The sequence below is a fragment of the Athene noctua genome, chromosome 31 (assembly GCF_965140245.1).
Source record: "Athene noctua chromosome 31, bAthNoc1.hap1.1, whole genome shotgun sequence".
NCBI lineage: Eukaryota > Metazoa > Chordata > Aves > Strigiformes > Strigidae > Athene > Athene noctua.
In genome coordinates this window covers 122,644-150,074 of record NC_134067.1, presented here as the reverse complement: position 1 = coordinate 150,074, position 27,431 = coordinate 122,644, and the positions used below count along the sequence as shown (strand labels likewise).

General features: G+C 65.6%; 5 protein-coding genes across 8 annotated transcripts in view; 4 read left to right on the top strand and 1 right to left on the bottom strand.

Annotated features, from left to right (window-relative positions):
- Window positions 1-27,136, bottom strand: part of MZF1 (myeloid zinc finger 1) — a 31,176-nt gene extending 4,040 nt beyond the window's left edge. Inside the window, exons 1-4 of the mRNA XM_074930001.1 lie at window positions 27,030-27,136; window positions 25,647-26,199; window positions 25,244-25,433; window positions 23,678-24,349 (exon numbers count right to left, since the gene is read on the bottom strand). Coding sequence (XP_074786102.1) covers window positions 23,678-24,349; window positions 25,244-25,433; window positions 25,647-26,144 — 1,360 coding nt within the window. The 5' untranslated portion in view covers window positions 26,145-26,199; window positions 27,030-27,136. The remainder of the gene's footprint in view (window positions 1-23,677; window positions 24,350-25,243; window positions 25,434-25,646; window positions 26,200-27,029) is intronic.
- TRIM28 (tripartite motif containing 28) lies at window positions 879-9,029 on the top strand. Of its 2 annotated transcripts, none has more exons than XM_074929986.1 (18): window positions 879-1,148; window positions 1,994-2,106; window positions 2,211-2,343; window positions 2,422-2,557; window positions 3,536-3,652; window positions 3,765-3,879; window positions 3,957-4,103; window positions 4,790-4,904; window positions 4,976-5,076; window positions 5,176-5,440; window positions 5,533-5,575; window positions 5,948-6,004; window positions 6,438-6,639; window positions 6,706-6,947; window positions 8,123-8,231; window positions 8,315-8,389; window positions 8,471-8,605; window positions 8,681-9,029. In XM_074929986.1, exons 1-18 carry the CDS (start codon window positions 938-940, stop codon window positions 8,849-8,851), a joined length of 2,487 nt encoding a protein of 828 aa, XP_074786087.1. In that variant the 5' UTR covers window positions 879-937; the 3' UTR covers window positions 8,852-9,029. The 2 variants fall into 2 exon arrangements, with proteins under 2 accessions (XP_074786087.1, XP_074786088.1); XM_074929987.1 differs by having other exon boundaries at window positions 879-1,157.
- On the top strand, window positions 9,480-13,599 carry UBE2M (ubiquitin conjugating enzyme E2 M). The gene is made up of 6 exons (XM_074930067.1): window positions 9,480-10,092; window positions 10,605-10,699; window positions 11,101-11,139; window positions 11,927-12,030; window positions 12,228-12,291; window positions 13,277-13,599. The coding sequence occupies exons 1-6, from the start codon at window positions 9,984-9,986 to the stop codon at window positions 13,415-13,417; spliced, it is 552 nt and encodes a 183-aa protein (XP_074786168.1). The 5' UTR covers window positions 9,480-9,983; the 3' UTR covers window positions 13,418-13,599.
- On the top strand, window positions 14,372-18,404 carry CHMP2A (charged multivesicular body protein 2A). Its single transcript, XM_074930052.1, has 6 exons — window positions 14,372-14,476; window positions 15,482-15,663; window positions 16,234-16,413; window positions 16,974-17,104; window positions 17,219-17,280; window positions 17,676-18,404. Exons 1-6 carry the CDS (start codon window positions 14,386-14,388, stop codon window positions 17,795-17,797), a joined length of 768 nt encoding a protein of 255 aa, XP_074786153.1. The 5' UTR covers window positions 14,372-14,385; the 3' UTR covers window positions 17,798-18,404.
- Window positions 18,493-23,480, top strand: LOC141972188 (natterin-3-like). 3 transcript variants are annotated; one of them, XM_074930030.1, is made up of 4 exons: window positions 18,493-19,082; window positions 19,289-19,745; window positions 20,042-20,153; window positions 20,516-23,480. In XM_074930030.1, exons 2-4 carry the CDS (start codon window positions 19,731-19,733, stop codon window positions 21,523-21,525), a joined length of 1,137 nt encoding a protein of 378 aa, XP_074786131.1. In that variant the 5' UTR covers window positions 18,493-19,082; window positions 19,289-19,730; the 3' UTR covers window positions 21,526-23,480. The 3 variants fall into 3 exon arrangements, with proteins under 3 accessions (XP_074786131.1, XP_074786132.1, XP_074786130.1); XM_074930031.1 differs by having other exon boundaries at window positions 18,493-19,431; window positions 19,710-19,745; XM_074930029.1 differs by having other exon boundaries at window positions 18,493-19,745.
- Window positions 27,137-27,431: the final 295 nt, after the last annotated feature.

Here is a 27,431-nt window from a genome sequence, read left to right as displayed (position 1 = left end):
CGGGCCCTGCCCCGGGTCGGGCTGAGCTGACGGCAGCGGCGGGGGGGAGCGACGGGCGGGCCCGGAGAGGCGGAACGGGGGGGGGGGCCCACCCGCGTGGTCGATGCCGGTGCCGGGGCCCTGTCCCGGGTGAACCCACCACAGGGGTCCCCCCTCCTCTCCCAGCAGCTCCCAGTTGAGCGCCGCGGCCCCCCGGGGAGACCCCGCGTCCAGGGACTGGGAGCGGGGACGGGCAGGGACCCCCAGACTGGGAGAGGGGCCGTGAGCAGGGACCAGCCCCCCGGGCTGGGGGGGCCGTGTGTGCCCCCCGCTCACTGCGCAGCGCACGGGGATGAACCAGGAACGGGGCAGCGGGAGCCCCCAAACTGGGAACGGGGCAGGGGAGACCCTCACAAACGGGTGTTGCGGTGATTGGTTCGCTGAGCTGTCGATCAGAGGCTCTTCCCCGTCTCCCTGAGGAGTCTGAGTGTCGATTGGTTGAACGCAACGTCCATCTTAAAGGTCACCGCCTTCCCGGGAATGACTAGATCGCTGGTTGGTCCAGCGCCCGCCCGCCCTTTCGGTTTCGGAGATCATTCGCCCGCCCAGCCTGGGGGACGGAACGCTTTGAAGAAGCGGATTGGGTCCGTGCGCCGTCAGTCCGCGGCCTCCGGAGGTCTTATTGGCTTGCTGTGGTGTGGCTCCACCCGCTAGCTGAGCTGATTGGTCCGTTCCACTTTAGCTCCGCCTTGCGCCGCTCACGTGCTCTTCTCGCACCTCCCTCCTCACACCTCCTGCGCCTTCCATTGCCTTCCCGCCCTGTCAATCTCAGCTGGTCCCCGCCCCCTCGCCGCACCGCGGGCGCCGATTGGCTGCTCCCAGAGGAGCGGGCGCTCCTGCGCGCGCAGCCGGCGGGGCCCGCGAGCCCCCCGGAGGGGACCGAGGGGCAGCGGCCGCCATGTCGGGTCCGGCGGCGGAGGTGGAGGGGGGCGGCGGCCTCGCCGGGCCGCGGCTGGACGCGCTGGACCTGCTGGAGCGCTGCGGCGTCTGCCGGGAGCGGCTGCGCGCCGAGCGGGAGCCGCGGCTGCTGCCCTGCCTGCACTCGGTCTGCCGGGACTGCCTGCGCGCCGCGCCGGGCCCCGCCGCCGCCGCCGCCGATGATGGGCCAGGTGAGGTGGGCCCGGGGCGTCGGGACGGGGGAGCCGGGGCCGGGCCGGGGGGCGCGAACGATTCGCGGCGGGGCCGGGCGGCGCCGGGGCCGCGCTGGGGGTGCGGGGGGCCCGCGGGCGGAGCGGTTGGGCGCCGCTGAGGCCCCGGCTTCCCCGGGCCTCCCCGAGCGGCGCTTGGACCGCACCGGAGCGGCCCGTGGGGTCTCCGCCCCCCTGCACGGGTGGTGCTGGGCGGCCCCCAACCGCCCCGCGGCTGCTCGGAGCCCAGCGGGGCGCCTGGGCCCGGCCCGCCCCGGGGGGACGCTCTGAGCCCGGTGCCGGCGGTTGCCGCGGCTCCTCCCGCTCCGCGGGGGCTCTGGAGAGATCAGAAGCGCCAAGTGCTGGGGGCGCCTCCAGCGGGCGGGGGCGCCGCGACCGTCACCCGCTGCCGGGGGAACGTCAGCCGCCGTTTCTAAGGCGGATGGCGGAGCCGAGCGAGAGGCAGCGGCCGCGGGGGCTCGCGGTGAGCATCGGGAGAAACTTCCCCACCCCGCGGTTCGGCCGGAAAAAGCTGTCGGCGACCTGAGTCGCTGCTGGGCCCGCGCCGGGAGCAGGGCCCCCCCGAGGCGCTGCCCCTCTGCGGCGACATCGCGGGCAGCCCCGGGGCTCGGCTCGGAGCGCCGCTGTCGGCACTCGGGATCCTCCCGGTCCTTCCGTTTCCGCCCCGTGAACGAGCCCCCCAGTTTTCGGCGGGCGCGGGGCTCCGTGCGGGTCCATGGCGGGGGACTCTCTGGTGACAAGTGGCGGTGACCGGGATTGGGGGACCACGGGCCCCCCCTGATGCGCCCCCCGCTCCCCTCCCGCAGTGGTCGACTGCCCCATCTGCAAGCACCAGTGTCACCTGAAGGACGTGGTGGAGAACTACTTCCTGCGGGACAGCGGGACTGAGGTGGCCGCCGCCAGCCAGGCCTCGAGCCAGGTAGCGTGCCGTTACAGCTTAATTAGCGATTTGTTAGGGTGAAGCAGCTCCCCGCGCACGGCCGGGCAGCCCCGGTGTCCCCACGCCGATCTCTTGTCCCCCAGTGCTGCACCAGCTGCGAGGACAACGCGCCAGCCACCAGCTACTGCGTGGAGTGCTCGGAGCCGCTCTGCGAGACCTGCGTGGAGGCCCACCAGCGCGTCAAGTACACCAAGGACCACACGGTTCGGGCCACAGGTCTGTCCCGTCCCCGGGGCGGCGGGTCCCACGCGGTGCCGGGGACATCGCGGTGACGTCGCGTGGTGTTTCCCGCAGGCAGCAGCAGGGGGAAGGAGGGCGAGCGCGCCGTGTACTGCTCTGTGCACAAGCACGAGCCACTGGTGCTGTTCTGCGACACGTGCGACACGCTCACCTGCCGGGACTGCCAGCTCCACGCGCACAAGGACCACCAGTGAGTGCCCGCGGCCCCGCCGAGAGCCTCCGGTTGTCCCGCGGGGGTCGTTGTCCCGCGGGACGGCCCTGAGGAGTGGTGATCAGGGCAAGGCGGGGAACTGCACAAGTGGTGTTTGTTGACTGGGAGGGTCGCCCGTGCACCCCCTCAGCGAGGCCCTGCAGCACCTCGAGTGTGCTTTTAGTGAATACCTAAGAAGGTAGATAACTAATCAAACCCATTAACTTGTTGAAGAAGAACTGAAGTTAACCTGCGGGCTAATTATTCTCATCGAGTCATACTGATTTTGAAATCGAAGTTTGTTAGTTATTAGTTGGCCAACTACTGAAGGGATTGACCAGGTAGAGTGTTAATTTTGGTTAATTTTTAACTGAGTAGGTACGTTACCTGATTAGTTTCTTTGTTAATTAGCATGCTGGTGGTTTGAGGGGCTTAAATTGCTTTTAGGTTTTAAGGAGTTGGGGATAATCAGATCTGCAAGTTGTGAAGAATCAATTATGTTCACAGTTACTTCAGTTAGCTTCGTTTGTTTTTCTTATCTTTAACTGTTGGGTTTTTTTAAGTAGACTGGTTTTGCTCTCAGGCTGCATAGTTCCTGGTTAGATCAATAACTAATTTGATTTGTTATCGAAGTCAGGATCTAGTTAGATACTTGCCTGATTAGTTACATTAAAAGCATTTTTCATGCATAAGACCTAATTTATTTAGCTACTTTAACTCGAAGTTTTGTGGCGGATGAGTTTGTTAGCTGAGGCAGGTCTTTAACCCAAATTAGTTGGACTGTTAATGGCTAACGGGTTAATGAGTGTTGAACGAGTTAACTCGTTCGAGCTGGCTCCCCCTTCCAGTAGCTCCAGGAGTTGCGGGGTCTCTGTGGGGGCTGTTTTGGGGCCCCCCACGGGTCCCCGGTGTGGGGGCCTGCGCAGGTCGGGGCGTTCTGCGGCTCTCGCCCCACTGTGACCCCCCCTTCCCCCGCAGGTACCAGTTCCTGGAGGACGCGGTCAGGAACCAGCGCAAGATGCTGGCGACGCTGGTGAAGCGCCTGGGCGACAAACACGCCAGCCTGCAGCGCTCCACCAAGGAAGTGCGCAGCTTGTAGGTGCCCCGCTGGCCCCCTCTCGGGGGGGGGGGGGGGGGGGGGGAGTTATTTACCCCCGGGGGTCTATCCAGGAGTGATTTACCCCCGGCCCCTCCCGCTGTGCCGCAGCATCCGGCAGGTGACGGACGTGCAGAAGCGGGTGCAGGTGGATGTGAAGATGGCCATCCTGCAGATCATGAAGGAGCTCAACAAGCGCGGGAAGGTGCTGGTGAGCGACGCCCAGGTGAGTGGGGGGCCATGGCAGCGCCGGCGCCTCTCCCCGCGCTGTCCCCCGCCCTGAGGTGCTGCCGTGCCCCGCAGCGGGTGACCGAGGGGCAGCAGGAGAAGCTGGAGCGGCAGCACTGGGCCATGACCAAGCTGCAGCGGCACCAGGAGCACATCCTCCGCTTCGCCTCCTGGGCCCTGGAGAGCGACAACAGCACCGCTCTGCTGCTCTCCAAGAAGCTGGTGAGCTGCCGTGGGGACCGAAGCCCCTCGCGGACCCCCCTGAGCTCATCGCTTAGGGCGGGGACCCCCCCCCCGGGACGGGCAGTTGGGGGCCGTCGGTTCCCCAGTCACCGTGACTCCGCGCTCAGCCGGGCGGAGCGAAGCCGGGGCGGGGCGGTGTTGGCTCTTGGCGTGGGTTCTGCTCTCCCCGTTCTGGGGGGTGTGGGGTCGGGGGACGGTCTCCTGAGGGGCGGTTTGTTCTCAGGTGCCCCTCAGCCTCCCCAGGGTGCCCCATGTCCCCTGCTGCCTCCCCGCCCGTGTCCCCAGGGCGCTGCAGCGGGGTCCCTGGACAGCCTGAGTCCTCTGAGGGTCCCCTGAGGGCCCCTGTGACGCGGCGGGAGCCACCAGGGTGCTGTTGTGTGTCCCTTGGGGTCACTATGATGTGGTGGGTGTCGCTGGGGCACTGTCACCTGCCCCCTTGAGGTCCCTGCGTTGTGACAGCTGCCCCTGGGGCACTGCCACGTGTGTCCTCTGGGTCCCTGGAATGTGACCGGTGTCCCCAGGGGTTCCCTGCAATGTGATGGGTGTCCCTGGGATGCTGCCACGTGTCCCCTTGGGCTCCCCACATTGTGGCACCCCTGGGGTGCTGTCACACACGTCCCCCACATTGTGAGCCCCCCCCCGCCCTGCCATGCCCCCCCCCCAAGATCTACTTCCAGCTCCACCGCGCCCTCAAGATGATTGTGGACCCCGTGGAGCCACAGGGTGACATGAAGTTCCAGTGGGACCTCAATGCCTGGACCAAGAGCGCCGAGAGCTTTGGTGAGCCTCCGGGGAGGGGACACCCCTGGGGACACCAGAGTCCCCATCAACACCCTTCACCCCCCTCGCAGGCACTATCGTCTCAGAGCGGAGCCTCCCCCCACCATCCCTCAGCCCCCAGCCGCTGGCCACCAGCCCCCGTGGCCCCAGCCCCACTGTGGGTGTCTCACAGGTACCTCCGGGGGAGCACAGGGATTGTGTTTTTGGGGAGTCCTGCACCCATGGGTGGCCCCTGGTAATGCCCCCCGCCGCCCCAATCTTTCTTCTCCAGGGCCCCCTGCAAGCCATGGTGGTCAGCAAAGGGCAATACGCTCCCAGCCCTCTTCTGCAGTCCCCCCCGGGACCCCAGATGGGGGCTGAGGAGGGGCTGGGCACCCCCGGTGTCCCACAGAGCGGAGGGGGGGGGCTGGAGATGCCTGTCCTGCCTCAGTTTCCCCTGGGGGCCGAGGGGCTGGACTGCCCCGACCTGTCCCCCTCCCGCCTTTACCCACAGACGGCCGAGAGCCCCAGGGACGCGGCGGCAGGCGCCGAGCTGGGTGAGTGGGGGGGGCGATGTGGGAGGGGGGAGCTGGGGGGATGGAGGAGCATGAGCAGGGGGAGGAAGGTTCCTGATGTGCATTTTTCTCAGCAGCCAACGGCCCCCACGAAGCCGTTGTCACCGGAGTGAAGAGGTGAGTGTGGGGGAACCCCCTGGCCCTTGTCACCCTGTGCCTCAGGGGGTGGCTTTGGACCCCCCAACATGTAGCTGTCCCCAGGGGTGGCTTAGACAACACTGTCCCTTGTCACCCTGTGTCCAGGGGGTGGCAGGGACACCCTCTCACCCCGTACTTGGGGTTCCCCTCACCCTTGTCACCTCATACCCGGAGGTGGCCGCGTTCCCCCATGTCCCCAGGGACAGGGCACAGAGCCACCGTGTCCCTGTCATCCTCCCTAGGGAGTGGGGCTCCATCCCAGGAGCTCTCACAGCTGGGGGGAGCCTGATTTTGGGGCTTGGGGGGGCTGCCTGGGACCCCCCAGCATGCCCTGATGACCTCGTTATACAGGAGGAAAGATGTTAATCCTGCTGGGGAGAAGTTGGTTAAGAAGCTGCTCGTTAAGCGGTAATGAAGGCTCGGGGGGCGGGGGGTGTTAAGGCACCTCCATTCTGACAGTGAGTTGAGGGGGGAGAAGGTGGAGCCCCCGGGCTTGGGAACAATGGGGACCCCCCTGTCCCTCGTCACCCTGTACCCAGCGCTCCCCTGGCCCTTGTCACCTCTGTCCTGGGGCAACCCCATCCCCTCCTCTGTCCCCCGCTCCCTCAGTCTCCTGTGCCTGGGGTGTCCCTGTCCCCTCTCACTCTGTTTCTGGGGGGTGCTGGGGAGCACCCGGGGTCCCCCTTGTCCCCTTTGTGCTGCGGGGTGGGTGGGACTGTCCCCATTGGCACTCCCCTCCTGAGGGCACCGGGGCTGCCAGCACCCCAAAACCCGAGGAAATAGACCCAGGAGGGCTGAGGGGGGGTTCCCTAAACTCCTGACCCCACCGTGTGCCCCCCAGGAGCCACCCCCCCGGGGGTCCCGTGGGCCCCCTCCTCCGCAAGGTGCCGCGGGTCAGCCTGGAGCGGCTGGACCTGGACCTGTCTGGGGCGGCGCAGCCCCCCGTCTTCCGCGTCTTCCCTGGCTCCTCGGCCGCGGACTTCAGCCTCATCGTCATCGAGCGGGGGGTGCAGCCACGGCGCCCTGCCCCCCCCGCCGTCAAGGTGTGTGTCCCTCTGTCTGTCCCCGCTGCACTCCCCGCCCCTCCGTCTCACCCCCCTTGCCCGCAGGAGGAGCAGCAGGAGGCCGCCATTGGGGACGCCCAGGACACCAAGCCCGTGGGGCTCCTTCCCGAGCACCCCGGGGTGCTGAAACCCCCCGGGTCCTTCATGGGGCTGGGATCGGCCCCCCCTGGCCCCGGGGTCTCCTGTTGCCGCGTCTGCTGCCAGGCGGGTGCCGTGGTGATGTGCGACCGCTGCGAGCACTGCTATCACCTGGACTGTCACCTCCCTGCGCTCCAGGAGGTCCCCAGGTACACCCGGTCCCTGCAGCCCTTTCTCGCCTCCCCGGGCCCCCCCATATCCTCAGGATCTGCTGATCTCTGGTCCCCGAGGGTTGCTGCCCCCCACCCCGTTCCCTTGGGGCTCCGTGGGCGCTGCTTTGATCCCTGGGATCCCCTTGTGGGGGCTTACCGCCCCTCAGCGTCATGGGCATGGGGAAGATCCTTGGGATCTGCTGCTCCCTGGATCTTCAGGGACCTCCCGGAGCCACCAGATCTTCAGGGCCTGCTGATCTCCCGCAGGATCTGCTCATTTCCCACAGGACCTGCTGCTCCCTCGCCCCAGGACAGGGCTGGAGCTGCTGCCCCCCCGCCTGATTCCTTGGCGGGGATCCTCTGGTGATACCAGATTCCGCGGGTGATCACTGGCCTCTGAGATCTCCCCCCCCCCCCTCCACCCCGACCCAGTTCTTCCCCCACCCAGAGGTCCTTGGTGGAGCTGTGGGAGCGCATGTCTCTCCCTTGGGATCTGCTGGTGGGATCCACTGATCCCTCCTCTGATGAGTTCCAGCCACCCAGGGTTGCTGGTCGTGGATCCCCAGGACTGGCTGTTCGGGTGATTTTCCCCGGGATTTCCTTCCCCGTGGATCAGGCCAGCTCTGAGATCCACGCAGGGACGCGCTCCCTGGAGATCCAGTCTCGATCCTGTGGGGTCCTGCTGGTGGCTGCAGAGCCCTGGGGATCTGCTTTCTGCCACCTGTGGAGGGACCCAGCTCTCGGGCCCAGGTCCTCTGGGATCTGGCCTTTGTCTGCACTGGGATCTCCCAAATCCTGGGGGACCCGTGGTGTTGGTGCCCCGTGGGCTCTGCTGCTCCATCCCTCACCCTCCTGGATCCCTCGTCCGTCCTCAGGCCTCCGTGGGCACCTCCACAGCGACCCGATCACCGGGATCTGCCCCCCTGGGCCATGGGAGGAGCCACACGTTGGCCTCGGATCTCTGATTCCTCCATGGTGGACCCCTGGCCCTGATCCCTGCGGGAATCCCCCCGCCATCTAAAACCTCGCGGGATCCCCTGGCCCTGGGGCTGCCCCTCCCCTCGATCCCAGACACCCGGGGAGCTCCGGGCCTGATCCTGGGGGCTCTGCCATGGCGCGGGGACCAGGCTGGGAGGGGACCCTCAGCCCGGCCCCTCGCCCTGGTCCCACAGCCCCGAGTGGAGGTGTCTGCTGTGCCAGGACCTGCCCCCCCCCAGCGAGGACCCGGCCCCCGGCTTCGAGGAGCGGCCGCCCAACAAACTCTGCCCCTTGGACCAGCAGGTGCGTGTGGGGCAGGGGGAAGGGGGCGATGGGGGGTCCGGTGGGGCAAGGAAGGACGGAGGGATCCCTCTCGATCCCTGCAGAAATGTGAGTACGTGCTGCTGGAGCTGCTCTGCCACGAGCCCTGCCGGCCCCTCCACCGCCTCTCCAGCTCCCTGGTGAGTCCTGCGCCTCCGGGCAGGGGGGGCCGGGCCGGGGGTCCCCTCGCTCCACGGGGATCCCTCATCCCTGCTCCCCAGGAGGGCCACGACGCCATCGACCTGACCCTGATCCGCGCCAAGCTGCAGGAGAAGCTCACCCCCCACTACCGCTGCCCCGAGGAGTTTGCCCGCGACGTCTGGAGGATGATCCGGCAGTTCAACCGCCTCACCGAGGTGCGGCAGCCCCTGGGGGGTTCTGGGGAGCCCGGGGGCGCCCGGTGCCCCCCTCAACGCTGTGTTTTTCCCCAGGACAAGGCAGATGTTCAGTCCATCCTGGGCCTGCAGCGGTTCTTTGAGGCCCGGCTCAGCGCAGCCTTCGGCGACCGCAAGTTCTCCTCCGCTCTGTTCCTTGAGCCCGTCATCCCCCTGGACGAGACCGAAGGCTCCCCGGCCCCCCCTGCTGGCCCCCTGGCGCCCTGAAGCCCTCCCTGGCAGGGTGGGGGGTGGAGAGCGGGGCTGGATCCTGCCCCCGGCACCCCAAGGACCCCGAGGAGGGACGTGAGGGGTGTCCCTGTGTCCCTTCGCCCGCTGCGGCGCCTCTCCCCACCCCCCACGGGGGTATCCTCATCTCAGAGAAATAAATTCATCGTCTTGACCCTCCTCCCTTGTCTCGGGGCTGGATCCAGCCCCTGGGTCCCCCCATTCCACTATCCGCTGCCTCCCGCTTCCATCCTCGCCCCGTGAGCTGGGGAGGGGCTGAACTGGTCCTGGACTGGGAGCTACAGGGCTGGTGCTGGCCAGCACTGAGAGGGGGAGGACTGGGCCCAGTATGGCCTCTCTGGAGGTTCTGGGAGGGGCAACTGGGCCCAGTAAGGCCGCCCCGAGGCGTGAGAGTGGAGCAACGCCTCCAGCCAAGATGGCGGCGCCCTTGAGAAAGATGGCGGCGCCCGCTGGGGGGAGGGGCAGGGCCCTCGTAGCGCGCGGCTGCGCCGCTGCTGTAAGCTCCTCCCCCTGCGCCGGGTTGGCTGGAAAGAGCCGAGTGGGAGGGGTGTTGTGCGGGGACACTTCCGGGAAAGGCCGACGCGTTCCGGTGAGACGGAGGGAGTGGGGAGGGGAGTGCGCTCGCGGAAAGAGCCGAAGCTTTTCCGGAGGCCGCCGAGGCCCGCCCCCCGCCGTGCGGTCGCAGGGACCCGGCGCTGCCCGGACAGACCCGGGGCGGGCCGGCCCGCAGCGGTCCCGCCGCCTGTCCGGAAGAACCCGAAGGGTCTTCCGGAAAGAGCCGAAGCGGCGCGGGAAGACCCCGGAACGAGTCGTTTTTCTTCCGGAAAAAGCCGAAGCGCGTTCGGCGCCCGCCCGAGCCCGCTCCGGAAAGCCCCGAAGGGCTCCGAAGGCCCCCCCGCCTCTTCCCGGCAGCCCCGAAGCGTTTCCGGAAGCTGCCGAGCGGCGCCGGCCCCCGCCGCTCCCCGCCGCAGCTCCCCGCTCCGGCCCCCGCTGCCGCCTGCGCCGCCGCCCGCCCCCTCCTCCCCTTCGGGGGGGGCCCCGCCCGGCTCCCGCCGCCGCCGGGCCCGGCCCGGCCCCCGCCCCCCGGCCCCGCGCGGTGCGGCCCGGCAGGATGATCAAGCTCTTCTCGCTGAAGCAGCAGAAGAAGGAGGAGGAATCGGCGGGCGGGACCAAGGGCACCAGCAAAAAGGCCTCGGCCGCCCAACTCCGCATCCAGAAAGGTGACCGGTCCCCGGGGCCCGGCGCCTCCCGCCCCGCTCCGCCTTCCCCGGGACCCGCCGGGACCGGACCGGCCGTGGGGGGCGGCGGCTGCGCTTAGTGAGGCCCAACGGGGGGGAACGGGCCTGGGGGGGCCCGGCGGGGGGACGCGCTAGTCCCGGTAAGGCCACGGTGGGGGGGAACGCGCTGATCCCAGTATGCCCTGGTGGGGGTACAGGCTGGTCCCAGTAAGGCCCCGGGGGGGAGGTGCCGTGCTGGTCCTAGCAAGACCCCAGCGGGGGGGACTGGCTGGTCCCAGTAAGGCCCGGATGGGAACATACTGGTCCCAGTGCGACTGCGCTGGGGGGCGCGTGGGGTGAAGGTCAAGCGCCAGAGCGGCTCCGTGGGGTCAGGGGGTTACTGGTCCCAGCAGGGCCCCACTGGGCCCGGGATGTCCCAGCCTGGGGGGTGGCCACGTTGCCCGTGTCCCCGTGTGTCACCGCGACCCCCGCGTGTGTGTGTGTCCCCCCCGCAGACATCAACGAGCTGAACCTGCCCAAGACGTGCGAGATCGACTTCTCCGACCAGGACGATCTCCTGCACTTCCGCCTCCTCATCTGCCCCGACGAGGTGGGGCCCCCCCGGCACCCCCCATCCCCTTGTCACTCTCTTAGGTCTCCCCGTCCTGCCCCCAGGGCCCAATGTCCCACCCTGGAGTCCCCTTTGTCCCCTCCTGTCCCCGTGTGTCCCCATGGTTTTCCCCACCTGCCCCCTTCCCGCCACTTTTGGGGTCCTCATCCCGGCCGTGTCCTCGTGTCCCCCCCTGGGGACCTTCTGTCCCCTCTTTGTTCCCTCAGAAGACCGTCGTGTCCCTTGGGGCTCCCCTGTGCCCCCCCCCCCCTTTCCCTCTGGGTCTTGCCCATTTCCCTGGCCCCCTCCACCCCACCTTTGTCCGTGCGTGTCACCTGGGGTCCCCCTCCTGTGTGTGTCCCCCCCATCCCCACCTCCGGTGACGTCTGTCTTTCCCGCAGGGCTTTTACAAGGGAGGGAAATTCGTCTTCAGTTTTAAGGTCAGTCCTGCACCAGGGGGAAATCCCGGGGCCACCAACACCCATCCCAGGGCCACCAAGATGGGACCAATGGCCACAGGGCTGCTCCAGGGGCTGGGGGTGGCAGCAGTGGGGTGGTGGCCACTAAGGTGGGACCTGTGGCCACCAGGGTGGGACCCATAGTCATGAGCTTTCTTACGGGTGTGAGCAGGAGGTAGGTGGCCGCTAAAACCTGACCTTCGGCAACCAGAAGATGATCAACCATAGCTTGTGGCCACCATATGGGTTGGGACAGGGACCCGGGGTTCGTGGCCACCGAAGTGTGAGTAGTAGCCAAGCATCTACCCTGTGGGTTAAGGTAGGGGCTGGTGGCCACCAAGACATCGTCAATGGCCATGTGTGTGCTCTGTATATTGGAGGTGGGGCAGGGGGGATTTGGTGGCCACCAAGACGTGACCGGGCCGCGTGTCCATCTCTGCGGGTTAACGGTGGGACCTGGGGATTGGTGGCTGCTAAGACGTGATTGTTGGCTATGTCTGCTTTGTGTTTTGGGGTAGGGACAAGAAACTGGTGGCCACCAAGGTGTGACTAGTGGCCACCAAGAGATGACAAACAGTCCCATGTCCCTACTGCACGATAGGGGCAGGGTCCAGGGGGCTGGGGGCCACCCCTGTGAGACCAGTGGCCACTATGACTAGGAATCAGATGTCCACACTGTGGCGTGGGATAGGGGCTGGTGGCCACCAAGACGTGGCCAGTGGCCATGGAGGGGGCCGAGCCATGACACTACGCCCGTTCCCGCCCCCAGGTTGGCCAGGGCTACCCCCACGACCCACCGAAGGTGAAGTGTGAGACGATGGTTTATCACCCCAACATCGACCTGGAGGGCAACGTCTGCCTCAACATCCTCAGGTGGGCCACTGCCCCACCCCGGGTGGCCACAGCTGGATCTGGGTCCCCATCGGACCCAGCAGGGTGGGACAAAGAGGCAAACGGTTGCCCCGTGCACCTTGAGTGTGGGCACAGGGTGGCCACAGTCACCCCGAGGTGGCCACGGCCACCCCCATGGTGGGCCCCGTGTCCCTGCTGACACCCGGCTCTGTCCGCAGAGAGGACTGGAAGCCCGTCCTGACGATAAACTCCATCATCTACGGCCTGCAGTACCTCTTCCTGGTGAGTCCCGCTGGGGCGTGCACGCGCCTGGGGGTGGGGGCCCCATCGGGGCACTGGGGTGGCCCTTGGGTGGCACCTGGTGGCCCTGGGACACCTTCTGTGGTTACCTGGCGATGCCGAGTCACCCCAGAGGGGCTCCTGGTGACACCCCTAGGTGGCCGCTGGTGGCCCTGGGATGCCCCCTGAGGACATTCGGTCACTTCATGGGGACATCGGGGGGTTCTGGGCCATCCCCGGGTGTCCCCACCCCACACCCCTCCCCAGTGCCCCCCCTTGACACCCCAATGGGGGATAAGGGGGCAGTTCCCTGCCCTGGGTGGTTTGGGGGGTATCAAAGGGTATATGGGGGGGGGTCGGGGGGGGTGTCAGGGGTATTGGGGGGACACCGAGGGCAGTTACTGGGGGATTAGTTAGTGGCGGTGGGTATTGGGGTGCTCGGGGGGGCATTAAGAAGCACCAGGGGGTACCAGGGGGCTGTTGGGGAGACCCTGGGGCAGGTAAGGAGGAGCCCCGCCCCCCCCCCCCCCCCCAAACTGGGAGGGGCGTTGGGAGTCCCTGTGAGCGCTGGGGGGGTACTGGGGGGGCATCGAGGGGTATGGGGGGGAAATAGGGGGTTCTGGAGGGGGGGCATTGAGGGATATGGCGGCCCACTGAGGAGTCCCAAAGGTTTTGGGGGGCATTAAGGTATTGGGGGGGCATTAGGAGTCCGAGGGGCTAATGGGGGGGCATTGAGGAGTTGGGGGAGCACGAAGGATTCCCAGGAATTTTTTGGGGGGCCCCAAGTATTGGGGGAGGGGGGCATTAGGGACACAACGACACACACCCCCCCCCCTTCCCCATCCCATGGTGGTCCCCGCCACTTCCCAGTCTGCAGGGGGTGGGGGTAACAGATAACGGGGTGCTTGAAGGGTTAAGGGGGGGTCGAAGGCATCATGACACCCCCCCAGTAATAAATCGGGGCGTCGTCCCCCCCTTTCTTTCCCAGGAGCCGAACCCTGAGGACCCCCTGAACAAGGAGGCGGCCGAGGTGCTGCAGAGCAACCGGCGCCTCTTCGAGCAGAACGTGCAGCGCTCCCTGCGCGGGGGCTACGTGGGGGCCACCTACTTTGAGCGCTGCCTCAAGTAGCCCCCCCTGCTCCCCCCCCCCAGCCCCCCAACACCCGCCAACACCCCTGCCCCGCCCCCTCCCCGCCCCCCCCTATTTATTGCCCCCCCGGGGGCGGGGGGGGCTCCCCCCCTTCTCTTTTCTCTGCCCCCCCCCCCCCCCCCGCGCTGCTCTCGTGGGTGATTAAAGGGCGACGGTCCTGAGCGGTGGAGGGACCCCCCCCTCGTTGCTGCTTATTGGGGGGTCTTACCGGTTAAACTGGGATGGGGGAGGAGGGGTCAGTTGGGCCCAGTTATGACCAGTTCCCTGTCGCAGAACTCCTGGTATAGCCAGTTCCCAATCCCAGTGTGTCCAGTATGCCCAGTTCCCTGCTGCAGGGCTCCTAGTATACTTGTTTCCCTGTCCCACAGCTCCCAGTGTGCCCAGTATATGCACTTTCTGATCTGAGGGCTCCCAGTACGCACAGTTCCCTCTGTCCCAGTGCCCCCTGGTGCATCCCAGTTGGCCCAGTCTCCCCTGACCCAGTGTCTCCCAGTGCTCCCAGTCTGCTCCAGTTTTCCCCCAGCACATCCAGTGCTTCCCAGTAAAGCCCCGCCTTCTCATCCCAGTGCCTTCCAGTATGTTCTCTGGCTCCCTGACACTTCCTCGTCCCAGTGGCCCCAGTATGTTCCAGTTGGGGTGTTGTGCAGCAGTTCCTCCTCCCCATATGACCCAGTTTACCCCAGTTTTCCCCAGTGCCCTAGTTCCCCCCGCAGTATTTTCTGATGGCCTTCCCAGTTTATGCGAGTCACTCCCAGTATGCTCTTGTGTCCGGTCCGGCATGTCCCAGTATATCCCAGTCTGCCCCAGTACATCCAGGCCGCCAGGGGCCGCCCTCACTCCGGGGGGCGCCGGTCTGGCCGCGCCCCCTCGATGCCTCCGCCCCGCAACGGAAGTGGCCGCTCCGGCCATTTCTTCTCGCTGGTTTACGCCAAGGGGGCGGGGCTGTGATGTCAGTCGCTCGTCACGTGATTGGCTCCGGTGGCGTCACGAAGTTTGCGGAAGTGCGCGGGAGAGACCGGGAGGCGCGGAAGGATCGGGGTGAGGGGCCGGGACAGGCCGCCGGGGGTCACAGAGAGCGGGCGGGGGGATAGAGGGGCCCCGCACCGGCGGTCATAGAGTCGGGGGAGCCGGCTTAGAGGGGCCTGGAGCCGGGGGGTGGGGGCTGAGGGGCTCGGTACCGGGGATCATAGAGCTGAGGCGGGTGGGGTAGAGCGGCCCGGGACGGGACGGGGGAGGCGGCAGAGTGGCCCAATACCGGTATTACCGCAGAGAGGAGCGGGCTAGAGCTGCCGGTACCGGAGTGACATGGGGGAGTGAGCGAGGTCCGGGACCATAGAGAGGCCTCCGGACCTCCAGGGTAGCTAGAAGGGACTCTCGGGGAGGGGCCGCCGTCCACTGGGGGAGACCATAGGGTCATGGGTCCTCCGAGGTGGGAGGGGCCTCCGAGACCGTAGTCAGCGGGTTGGGCAGTGCGGAAGGCCCGGGAGGCCGCTCTAGGCCTGCACCATAGAGTCGGGAGGACTCAGAGGAGACAAACCCCGGCGAGGAAGGGGGCGGGGCTGGGCGCATCTTCCTCGCGTGGCGATTGGCTGAGCTTTCTGTTGCCATGGCGAGGGGGCGGGGCCTGGGGTAAATCAGCCCCCAGGGGTGTCGGTGGGTTGGGGGTGACGGGTGCGCGGGGACAGACCCCGCATGGTGCCGTGATGCGTCCCCCGCCCCCCCCATGCCTGTCCCCCTCTCCGTGTCCCCCCACGGCTCCATTTACCCCCCCGTGTCCCCCCATTTCCTCCTGTGCCCTCTGTCCCCTGTCCTCCGTGTCCCCCATCCGTGTCCCCCCGCGTCCCCACCCCCCCCATGTTCATGGTCCCTTTGTCCTTGTGTCTCCTTCGTGCCCACGTTTCCCATGACCATGCCCCCCCCGTGTCCCTCCGTGTCCCCAATGTCTGCGTACCCCAACATTCACATCCCCCCCACGTCTGGGCCTTCCCCCCTACGCCGCATCCGTGTCCCCGATGTCTGTGTCCCCCCCGTCCCTGCCCCCAGGTGCCGCTGCCACCATGGACTTGCTGTTTGGGCGCCGGAAGACGCCGGAGGAGCTGCTGCGGCAGAACCAGCGGGCGCTGGCCCGCGCCATGAGGGAACTCGACCGCGAGCGCCAGAAGCTCGAGGCGCAGGAGAAGAAGATCATCGTCGACATCAAGAAGATGGCAAAGCAGGGCCAGATGGTGAGGGGACACCAACGGGGACACCAGGAGAATACAGGGGGGACCAGAGTATGCGGAGGGGATCAGGGGATGCAGAGTGCTCCAGGGGACTGTGGTGGGGACTGAGGCGCTTGGGGGGGACCATGGTGGGGGCAGGAGAACGTAGAGGGGACGTGGTGGGGACAGTGGGACGTGAAGGGGACCAGGGGACACGGGGGGGATCCAGGTTTCTTGGAAGGAACCATGGTGGGGACGTGGAGGGGTTTGAGACACTTGGGGGACCGGGGGACATAGAGGGGTCCTGGGGGACAGTGGGGGGACAGGGGGAGCACAGTGGTGTTCAGGAGACTGCGGAGGGGACTTGAATGCTGGGGGCAGCCCGGGGTCCATGATGGGACTGGGGGACGTGGTAGGGACATCAGTGGTTGGAGAGGATCAGGGGACACAGTGAGGAGTGGAGGGGGACCGTGGCAGTCCCCAGGTGACCACAGGGATCATGGTGGGCCTTAGGGGACACAGAGGGGTCCCTGGAGATCCCCCAGACCTCTTGGGGGACCTCACGGCCACTCGATGTCCCTCCCCGGCCTTCAGGACGCGGTGAAGATCATGGCGAAGGACCTGGTGCGGACGCGGCGCTATGTGAAGAAGTTCATCACCATGAGGGCCAACGTCCAGGCCGTGTCCCTCAAGATCCAGACCCTCAAGTCCAACAACTCCATGGCCCAGGCCATGAAGGGCGTTACCAAGGCCATGGCCACCATGAACCGGCAGGTGGGTGCCCGTGGGGATGTCCCTAAGGCTGTGGCCGCTCTGAGATGCTCGTGGGGACGTTTCCAAGGTCGTGGTTGCTGTGAGGTGCCCTGGGGTGGCCATGAGGATGCCCTTGAGAATGTGGCCACTGTGACCTGCCTTGCAGCGAGGACACCCCAAGGACTGTGGCCACCACAAGCTGCCCCGGGGGTCACCCTCAAGGTTGTGGCCACCACAGGTTGCCCTGGGCTGCCCATGAAGATGTCCCCAAGACTGTGGCTACCACCAGCTGCTGCAGGGGGACATCCCTGTGCCCATGGCCACCACCAGCTGCTGGGGGTGGCCATGAGGATGGCCGTGAGACTGTGGTAACCTTGAGCTGCATCAGGGGATGTGCCCAAGGCCATGGCCACCAGAAGCCACTCAAGGTGGCCATGGGGACGTCCCCAAGACCGCAGCCACCACAAGCCACCTGAGATGGCCACGGGGATCCACCCAAGGCTGCAGCTGCCCAGTGTGGCCACGGGGACATCCCCACGTCCCTGTGTGCCACGTGCCGTGTCCCCGTGTCCCCTGTGCAGCTGAAGTTGCCCCAGATCCAGAAAATTATGATGGAGTTTGAGAAGCAGGCGGAGATCATGGACATGAAAGAGGAGCTGATGAATGATGCCATCGACGACGCCATGGGGGATGAGGACGATGAGGAGGAGAGGTGGGGGACACAGCGGGGGGGCATTGGGGAGCGGGGACATGGAGGGGACGTGGGGACGTTCCGGGTGGGCTGGGGGGGTCCCGGCGTCACCCCTGACCCCCTTGTCCCCTGCAGCGACGCGGTGGTGTCACAGGTGCTGGATGAGCTGGGGCTGAACCTCACCGACGAGCTGGCCAGTGAGTGGGGAGCTGGGGCTGGGGGGGAACCCTGGGGGTGACTGAACACTGGGGGGGTATTTTGGGGGGATCTGAGGGGCACTGGGGAGCCGGGGGGGGGCATTTTTGCGATAGGGGGTGTTTGAGGGGTCTGGGAGGGGGTGGCGGGGGGGAAATGGGTGACATACAAGTCTGGAGGGAACTTGGCGGGGGGGGTGGTTAAGGGGCTGGGAGGCGTTTTGGGGGGATTTAAGTGCCCCGGGGGGGCGTTAGGGAACTGGGGGGGCATCGTGTGGGGCACAGGGGCATTTGGGGGCTGGGGGTGTCTGGGAGGATACTTGGGGCGTTGCGGAGTGTTTCAGGGGCCTGGAGGGGTGAAGGGTGGCGACACCCTGACCTCTGCCCTTTGCCCCCAGCCCTGCCCCCGCCGGGGGGGTCGCTGGCAGCGGGGGAGGGGCGGGCGCCCGAGGCTGCGGCTGCACTGGCCGACGCCGACGCCGACCTGGAGGAGCGGCTCAAGAACCTGCGCCGGGACTGACCCCCTGCGACCTGCGGTGACCTCTGACCCCCTGCGACCTGCAGTGACCTCTGACCCCCTGCGACCTGCGGTCATCGCGCCGACTCCCGCAGTGACCTTGACTTTGGCCGGCAGTGACCGGCCGCCCCTTCCCTACGCGGTCTCTTGGTGACTCTGGCCCTTAGGGCTGACCCTTGACCTCTGGCCTTGACCTCTGGTGACCTAGGACCTCTCTGGGGCTGACCCCTGTGACCTTTCATGCTGCCCCACCCTCCCTGGGCCGGGGGGGCATCGCAGACACACTACAGGACCTGGGCTCCCCCTGGGGGTATTTCCCCCACCCCCGGCATTATTTGCCCCTTTTCTCTGGGTTCTTGACTCTTTCTTGGGGCATTTGCGCCCCCCCCCGGGAGGTCTTTGTCCCCCCCGGGAGGTCTTTGCCTCCATCTTCCCGTGATTTGCCCCCTCTTGGGGTATTTGCACTCCCCCCCCGGGGTATTTGCCCCTTTGGGGGGGTTTTCCCCCCCAGGGCGGTTGATCCGGGGCAATAAAGGCCGCATGTTGGTACCTGCTCCTCCCCCCGGCTGCTTCCTGGGGGGTGTCCAGTGCCATCCGGTAGGGGGCTGGGAGCACTGGGGAGGGGTTGGTGGACAGGGGGGTGTTGCTGTGGCTGCTGTGGGGTGGGGGAGGGGGGGCCTGGACGCCCGGGTCCTTTTGGGGTGAAGGGGGGGGTGGGGGTGTCAGTTTGAGACCCCGGACACCCAGGTCCTTCTGGGGTGGGGTCCCAGACACCTGGGCTCCTCCCCAGTTTGGGGACTGGTTTGGGGTTCTGGATACTGGGGGGGTTGGTTTAGGGCCCCAGACCCCCGGGTGCCTCCCAACTGCCTCTCCCCCCCCACCCCGAGCCTTTGTTTGACGCCAGACCACGGGACATCCCATTTCTGCGCTAAAAAATGGCATTTTGGGGCAGGTGAGAAAACGCTGCTTGCGCATGGCAGCCACCCCCCGTTTGGGGGAAACCTCCCCAAACCGCTGCGTCCTCACTGCAGAAATTTCCCTTTTTGGGGCAAAGTCCCCAAATGTAGCACCCGTGTGGATTTTGGGTCTGTTCGCTGTTTTTTTTTTTCGTGCCCTGGAGTTGTGTGGGTGATCTGAGTTGGCTCTAATTTGCTTTGATTTGCAGGTTTGAAGCAGAAAATGTAGATTTATTTTTTTTTTTTAGCACAGGGAAAAATAGGGATTTATGTGATTTTTCCAGAAATATGGATTTCTGAGCAGCGTTCTGGGGCGAGAGGAACCGCTATGGGTAGGTGAAACCTCCCGGCTGCCTGGCGATGGATGCTTTTTGAGTATCAGTAACGCGTTTTTTTTGGTGTTAAAAACCCAAACAACGCCACAACGCTAAATTTCTGCAAAAAGCAGAACCATTCAAAATTTCTAGTAGTCAGCATCTTTGGGGTTTTCTTCCTGTTTTTTTTCTCGCATTTATTCACACTTCTCTTTTCCGTTCAGACTTTGGCATTTCCCAGGGTTCGTGTGTCCCCGGGTGAGCTCAAGAAGCACTCAAAAACCCCGCTCTGGTCTAGCAGTGACCCAAAAAGGACCAGAAACACCCCAAAAAAAGGGATTTGCATCAGAGTGGGAGCAAAGGCGAGGTAGGGAGCGCGGTGTGAGCCAGCAGACTCCGGGTGAGCGCCGGCTGGGTTTGCACTGAGCCCACGGCTCGCAGGCAAGACATCCAGCGGGACCCAAAACGGTTGGTTTTAGCCCCAAAATGCGGAGCTGGGCATTCGGGAGCCGCCCAGGAGCGAGCACCTGTCCCCTGCGGCGAGGGGGCCATCGGGGCTGGTTTGCCGGATCAGGAGGAGGGTGTGGCTGTGGGGCTGCTGAAATGAATACGTTTCTGTATTAAAAATTGCTATTTAAATTTCAGCCTCCGGAGGTGGCCACTGGAATGCCAGCACGTGAGGTAAGGCGCTTTGCGGGGTTTTGGGTTATTTAGGGGATTTTTAACCTCTTCAGGGTAAAAAAGGGATGCTTCCTAACGCCTAGGAAATAATTAGTTAAAACAATAAATGAATAAAATGTTAAAAATTTCCCAGCCTCTCCCCTTTCCCAGCCTTCCCCCCTGCACTGGTTAAAAATCAAAGCCAGGCGGGATTTCACCCCAAAAATCAGACGGACAACGGGACGTGGGAATCGACCCGGCCCCTGGCCAGGACTCTCCATGGCGGGAGGGTGACACGTCCCTGGTCTTCCCCACAGCTCTTCCTCGCCGCCGCCCTCCTCTTCCTCGTCGGAGCAGGCAGCGGGGCTGATGGAGCAGCTGCAGGCCAGACGGTGGGAGCGAGGGGAGGGGCACGTCCGCCCCCCCTGGGTGAGTCCTTGACCTCGGCTGCTGGAACGGGGAGAAAATCAGACAAAAAAAGCTCCTGGGTTGAGGTAGAGTCAGGGAGATCATGTCCGGGCTCATCCCTCCCTCTGCCCTCCAGTCTGTGAAGGTCTCTGCTCGTCTGATTTTTAGCAGGATTTACCCCCATTTTGTGCCCCCAAATTTATTAAGGGTGGGTTGAGACTCCCTTGGCCATCCGTGCTGGGGTGAGCGTGGGCCGTCACGTGGAAGCCACCAGCGTCCCCAACGGGGGTGGGTCTCTGCCTGACATCCCTCCAGCCCTTTGAGCTGGTGGGGCAGGATAGAGCCATCTCATTTCACCAAAATCCCCCGTTCCCGCCCCGCAGCCGCCAGCTGGAGCCCTCCCCGGAGGAAGCGAGAGGAGGAGCCACCTTCGTACCTGAAGTGGGTGACTTTTGAAGGCGAGCTGCCCGCCGACGCCGTCTCCAGCTGGAACAACTACACCGAGAGGATGGAGTATGTCTGCTCAACGGAGAAGCTCGACTGCAACCCCGGTGCCTACATCCCCGAGCGCGGCCCCTTCTGCTTCTTCCCGTACGGAGAACGGGAGCGGAATAGCCACAGCTTCAAGGTGCTGGTCAACGTGGGAGGCTTTGAGGCATTGGACTGGGTGGATGACTCCTTCGGCAGCGTGCCTGAAAACGCCGTGGAGGGCTGCCCGTCACAGGACATCTACATTGGGAGGAACTACTACGGCCTGGGCAAGATCTCCAAAGTGCAGAGGACTGCCTTCATGATGGTGGATGGTCAGGAGGTTTGGTACAAGTGGTACCAAGTCCTGGTGGTCAAGAAGGGCCCGGCAGATGTCACCATCTCCGATGTCCACTACAACATGAGCGGGGCAGTGGAGCGCGGGGAGGACGTCGCCCTGACGAGGACCACGGTGAGGAACGAGGGCTGCCGAGCGCTGGGCAGAGCGGCCACCTTGGAGGAGGTCACTGAGGTGGAGAACGACTGGGAGGTGGACCAGAAGGTCTTCGCCGCCATCCACGGAGTGTTGCGAGCTGCCCTCCTGACCTTCACTGGGACGGGCTGGGAGGTCACTGACGTCACCAGCGTCCCCTGGGTGGGGTCGGCCAGCACCAGCAAGTACGTTGTCCAGACCCACGTGGCTGAGGAGGAGGTGCGGCCCCGGACGGCGTGCGTGGTGGCCCTGGAGGGCCACCGGTCGGCCATCCGCGTCCCCTTCTCCGCTCAGCTGACCCGTGACTTTGGCGGTGGCCACCGGCACCACGTGGCTGTGACGGGGTGGGCTCGCGGCCGGGCTGTGGGGGGTGTCCGGGCCAGCGTCAAGCAGTGCTGGCCCATTGTTGGGGCCCTGCCGTGCCAGGCGTAGGGGACGCCGAGGCCTTTCGGTGCCTCCGGCACCTTCCACGTGACACGGAGAACGCAATGCCACGTGGCTTTTCGCAGTCTGCTTTCTCCTGTTCTTCTTTTTTCCCCTCCCCAAATAACCACCGTCTCACCCCAAATTAGGATAGCAGAAACTTGGAATGCAGAAAAATGCCTTTTTTTTTTTTTTTTTTTTTTTTTTGGGGCCTTCCTTATTTTTCATATTTTTCGTTTTCATGGCATGACCTTCATCCCTCTCTGAAATGACATGGAATGCTGAAAAATACAGATTTTTCATCTTTATTTTTTATTTCCCCCAAAATAATCTCCATCTCCCCTCAAAAAGACACAGCAGGCGTGGAATACTGAAAAACGCTACTTTTACAGTCTGGATTTTCAGGTTTTTTTCCTCAGTAATCTTCATCTCTCCCAGAAACAGGATGGCACCAGCACAGAATGCAGAAAAATACATTTAGGGTCTCTGGTTTTCCTCTTTTTCTGCCGTAACTTCCATCAGGCGCCTCTCTCCGGCCCAGCAGAGCAGCTGCCCGTGCTGCATGGACACGCATTCCTGCCGCGCCGCCTGCGTGGCCTTTTCCTCGCGTTTCATGAAAAACGCTGCAGAGCAGACAGATCCAGGTGTGTGGTTCCTTAGAACACTCCCCCAAAAGTAATTTTAGATGCAGAAGTGTGAGGAAAAAGGAAAAATAAAAAGCCAAAATAAGGGATGCGAAGGCAAGGACGTGTCGCAGGGTGATGGGGGGGGGAAGCAGCTTCCTGGAGGGTTGGGGGGGGTCCAGGAGAACTTGGGGGGGGGGGGGGCTGGGAAGGGCAGAGATTTGGGGAGCCCCCAGATTGCGGGGGGTGTGTGTGCACCGCACCGCGCCCCCGTGCACTTGCTGCAAGCGCTGCAGCGCGCAGGATGCGTCGGGTTGCACAGCGCCCGCGCAAACCCTGCGCAGCATTTTGCGTGACACACTGCCAGCACGGGGCTGCGGGGAAGGGGGGGCGCAGAGTGCGGAGCGTTGCAGCGCAACGCAAACGCGGCACAGACGCTCCCCGCAACCGCAGCATGAACATCCCGGTGTGGGGTGCGGCCGCAGGTGCAACCCCCCCCCCCCCCCCCCCCGCGGCGCACAGCCGGCCCGCGTCCCAGCCGCAACCTCGCGTAAACGCTTTCACCGCCCGCAAGAAAAAACCCACAAAGCAGCGCAGAGATGGGGCTAAAACCATCGTTACGGCAAAGGGGGGGCAAAAATTCCGGGGTTGCACTGGCCGGGGGAGGGAAGCAGAGCCACGAAGTGCTGCCCGGGCTGCCCCGGCACCCGCGTCCGGCCCCGGGCACCCCAGCCAGCGGCCGGTGAGGTAGGTCGGTCTCTGGAGTTTAAGGCCCGGCACACAGGGCGGGAGGGGACGGCGCTCACTGCGATGAATAAATAACAAAAAGGGAAAAAAGGCGAGTTGCAACTGGAGGTGCCTGATGGGAGGGGAGGATGGGGCATCCCAGCGGCGGGGTTGGGGTGAGGGCAGGTGGATGTGCCCAGAGGAGACGGGTGAAGGACCAGGGAGCCCCCAGGCTCTTGGGGGACACCAGCCATCGGTTCATCTTCATCCCCGTCCATGTTGCTCCTCTGGGAGCAGGCGGCCACGTCCTGGCGCCACCAGGCTCGTGGGGACATCAACCATCAGCTCTTCTTCATCCCCAGCTGTGTTACACCTCTGGGACACAGCGTCCTGGAGCCCCCAGGCTCGTGGGGGCCATCAGTCATCAGCTCATCTTCATCCCCATCCACGTCGCCTCCCCGGCACCAGTGAGCCACGTCCTGGAGCCACTGGGCACGTGGGGGACATCAAGCACCAACTCATCGCCATGTTCCATCTCCTCTGGGCAAACCAGCCCACCCGCAGCAGCCGCGTGGCGCCGGCTGGCAAGGAAACCACCACCGGCCACCCAAGGGGTCCCCCACCTCCACCCCACCCGCCCAGCCTCAACCATCCCCCCGCGGTGGCCACCCTTCACTGCCTCCTCATCCTCCCCGTCACCAAACCCCATCACTTGTCCCTGGCGGCCGCCCGGGCGTGGATGCGCGTGTGCCGGGCCAGGGAGGACTTGTTGCTGAAACTCTTCCCGCAGTGGGGACAGGGAAAAGGTCTCTCGCCTGTGTGCGAGCGCTCGTGCACCGTCAGGTCCGCCAAGTACTTGAAGCTCTTGCCGCAGGCGCCGCAGGGGTAGGGCCGCTCCTCGGTGTGGCTCCGCTGGTGCATGGTGAGGTTGGATTGTTGGCTGAAGCGTTTGCCACAGGCAGCGCAGGGGTAGGGCCGCTCGCCCGTGTGCGACCGTTGGTGCTTGTTGAGGTCCGAGGGGTTGGTGAAGGTCTTGCCGCAGGAGCCGCAGGCGTAGGGACGCTCGCCTGTGTGGAGCCGCTGGTGGGTCGTGAGGGTGGAGAGGTGGCCGAAGCTCTTGCCGCAAGCCCCGCAGGCGTAGGGCTTCACGCCCGTGTGGGTTCGCTGGTGGGTCTTCAGGTGGGTCAACCGGCCAAAGCTCTTGCCGCACTCGCCACAGGGGTACGGACGGTCCTTCCCCTGCGCCGACAGCTCCCGCTTCACCCAGGGCTTCTCCGGGCTCCTGGCGTCCTCCGCCAGTCCGGGTGGGCTTTGGGTGAGGGGCTGTGGGAAGGTGGTGGGATCCTGTGGGGTCTGTTGCCGGTGGGTCCCTCTCCGGGCAGGGGTCCCGGCTGTTGGGACACCCTGGAGGGTGCTGGGTGGGTGTGGGGGGTCTTGCCGTTGTAAAACGGACACCTCTAGGTCTCTGCTCGCTGTGGTGGGACCTGCCGAGGGGAAGAAGATGCTTCATGGGTTGGTTCTCAACGGAGGACACGACCCTTCTCCTCTGACCCCACTGCCCTTGATCTCCAGCACTGGTGGAGATGGTCAAGCTCTCACCGTTGAGCAAAACCCCAAATCCGTCCCTGGGTGGCCATCGGGCCACGCCAGGAGAGGGAATAAGTTGAAGCCACCCCAGCGGAGGAGCCCAGCCAGCCCAAGGAGCAAGGATGGCTGCAGGAAGACTCAGAGAGGAGCCCCCCACCCTCCAACACCTTCAAGCAGCGCTTCCAGCAGCACTGGGAAGGAGAAGATGATGGTGGAGGAAGGGAACAAGATTTTGGGGCTCATGGTTTCCAGAGGACAAACAGGGAGAAGAAGAGCTCTCTACAGACACTCCTGATCTTCAAGATCTCCACCCTTCAACCTCTCTGCAACTCAGGACACGACCATCTTCCAGCTTCCACACTGGTGCGGACATCTCTGACAGGTCTCCCAGCCCTTCTCGCTTCCGTTTGGCCTTTGAGCCCACGGAGACCTTTCTTCTCCCACCGCAACAGGGCTCGAGATCACAGGTGGCGGCACCACTGCAGGAGTCTCCATCTGGATCCTTCGTGGGGTCACATCCTTCTCCTTCCTCAACACCCCAAGAGTTTTCCCAGCACCAGGACCTCATTTCAGACCCTTCTCCCCCTTCGCTCTCACACGTCCTCCACCAAGAGCAACACAACCACCCCAAAAAAGCACAATGACACCATGGGAACGTCTGCGGGGAGGCCCAGACCAGACCAAGCCCTTTGCAGGAGGCACGGCACCACCCCCGAGCCCCCCTGCCTCCCACAGCAGCTTCTTCGACCCTTTTTTTTGGTGGGGGGTCAAAGGGTCTGCTACCCATTTACCTGCTTCCTGCAGGTGCCGCTCCTCTTCCTCAGGGACAAACTTGACCTTGCCCTGAGCCGCCTCCTCCCGCCAGCTGTCCCCGGAGGGGAGCTGGGGTGACTCTGATGGGGGGCTTGGTGGGTCCCCACCCACTTCGGGGTCCTCCACGTCCCCTGGGGCCACCTCCTCTACCTTCACGCGCACCGTCACCTGCGGGACCCAAGGAGCACCCAGGGGCTGCGGAGGGGAGTTGGGTGCCCAGGACCCCCCCCTGCCTCTCCAGGGTCAGTTTTGGGGTGTCCCTTGGGAATGAGCTTGGAAGCGGTGCTGGGAGAGGGGGGCTGCACCCGGTTTTGGGGTGGCAGGAGGGCGGCAGCCCACTGTAAACCCCGGCCCGGGGCAGGATTCGGCCGCCGCTCTCACCTGCTGCTCCCAAACCCCGTCGGGATCCCCCTGTCCCAGCTGGAAGCTCTCGGCCAAGGCCACGGCTTGGGCGCAGGATTCGGGGTGTCGCACCCAGACCCAGCTCTGGATTTCCTCGGGGAGGATGCTGAGGAACTGCTCCAGTACCAGCAGCTCCATGATCTGCTCCTTGCTCCGCACCTCGGGCCGTAGCCAGCCCTGCGACAGCTCCCGCAGCCGCCGCCACACGTCCCGCGGCCCCGCCGCCTCCTGGTACCGGAACTGCCGGAACCGCAGGCGGCGCATCTCGGTGCCGGCGCCGCCGCCGTGCAGCGCCGGGACCCGCCGCCGCGCCCACTCTCCCCGCGGCCAGCGGCGCCTCTCGGACACCCGCTCCGAGGCGGCCGCGGCCCCCCCCGCGTCCTCCGGGCACGGCGAGGGGGAGCGAGGGGCCGCGGGGCGCCGGCGCCCTCCCTCCGGTTGCAGCCGCCAACGGGGTCGATTCGTCGGGGTCTCCATGTTGCTCCCTCGGTGCTGTCTGTGCCACCCCAAATCTCGGGGAGGTGGGTGGGCTCTGCGGGGGGGGGGGCAGGGCTTGGCAAAGACACCGCCGCCCCCCCCGAGGACGATATAAGGTGCCCTCCCCCCCCACCAGCTTGCAAGAGCTGTGCCCCAGCCCCCCCCCTTTGCAAATCCCCCCCCCAAATATCCAACATTCCTACACCCCCCCCCCGCTTTCAAAGCCCCCGGGTATTGCAACGTGTGTGTCGTCCCCCCCCCCCGAGGTGACTCCAAGTCTTGCAAAACTCCCACAATCTTGTAATGCCACGTCCCCCCCGCGCCCCTCCAGTTTATTCCCCTCCCTCCCGGACCATGAAATACCCACACACCCCCCCCCAGCTCCCCGCAATATGCCCCCCCCCGGCCCAGACCCCCCAGCTTTGCAAACTGCCCCCAGCACCACATAACACGGCCTCCCCCCCGGCCTTTGGAAAGGCCCCCAGGCCTTGCAATATGCCCCCTCCCCTTTGCAAAGCCCCGGGAAGCTCACAAAGACCCCCCCACCCTTGCACCCCCCCCCAATCCATGAAACACGCCCCCCCCCCATCACCCAGTTTACAAAGCACCCAGACTCTTGCAATCCGCGCCCCCCCCCCCGCCCCAAACCTCGCAAACCCCCTCCCTCCAGCCTTGCAAAAGCTCCGGGGACCCAGCACCCCCCCCTCCGCGGCCTTACCCCGCCCCCCCCGGCTCGTGCAAAGCCCCCCCGGGCCTTGCCACGTGCCCCCCCCCGCCACCCCTTCCCCTTTGCAGAAGCTCCGGGAGCTTTGCACTCCCCCACCCCCATGCAAAGCGCCCCCCGGTTTGCAACCCCCCCTCCCCGGCCCCGCAGCCCCCCCGGACCTGGGGTCCCGGCGCCGCAGCCGCGCCGCTCCCCGCTCGCCGACACAAAGGGCCGGAGCGGCCGGGCCCGGCCCCGCCGCCCCCCCCCGGCCCCCCCCTTCCCCGTCCCCCCGCCCCCCCCGCGGTGGCCGTCGCCGCCGTCACTCAGCGCCGGGACCGGCCTTAACCCTCCGCATCCCGGCGGCAGCGGGGAAGGGGTTAACGCGGGGGGAGCGGGCGGGGGGGCTGCGCAGCTCTGCGCACTCCGAGACCCCCAAACCCCCCCGTGCGCCCGCTGCACCCCCAAACCGCGCCCCCCCCTCACCGCCTCCCCCTCGCCAACGCCCCCCCGCCCTGCGCAGCCCATGGACACCCCCCCGGCACCCCCCACCCCCTGCAGCCCCCCGCACCCCCTCCCGCGGC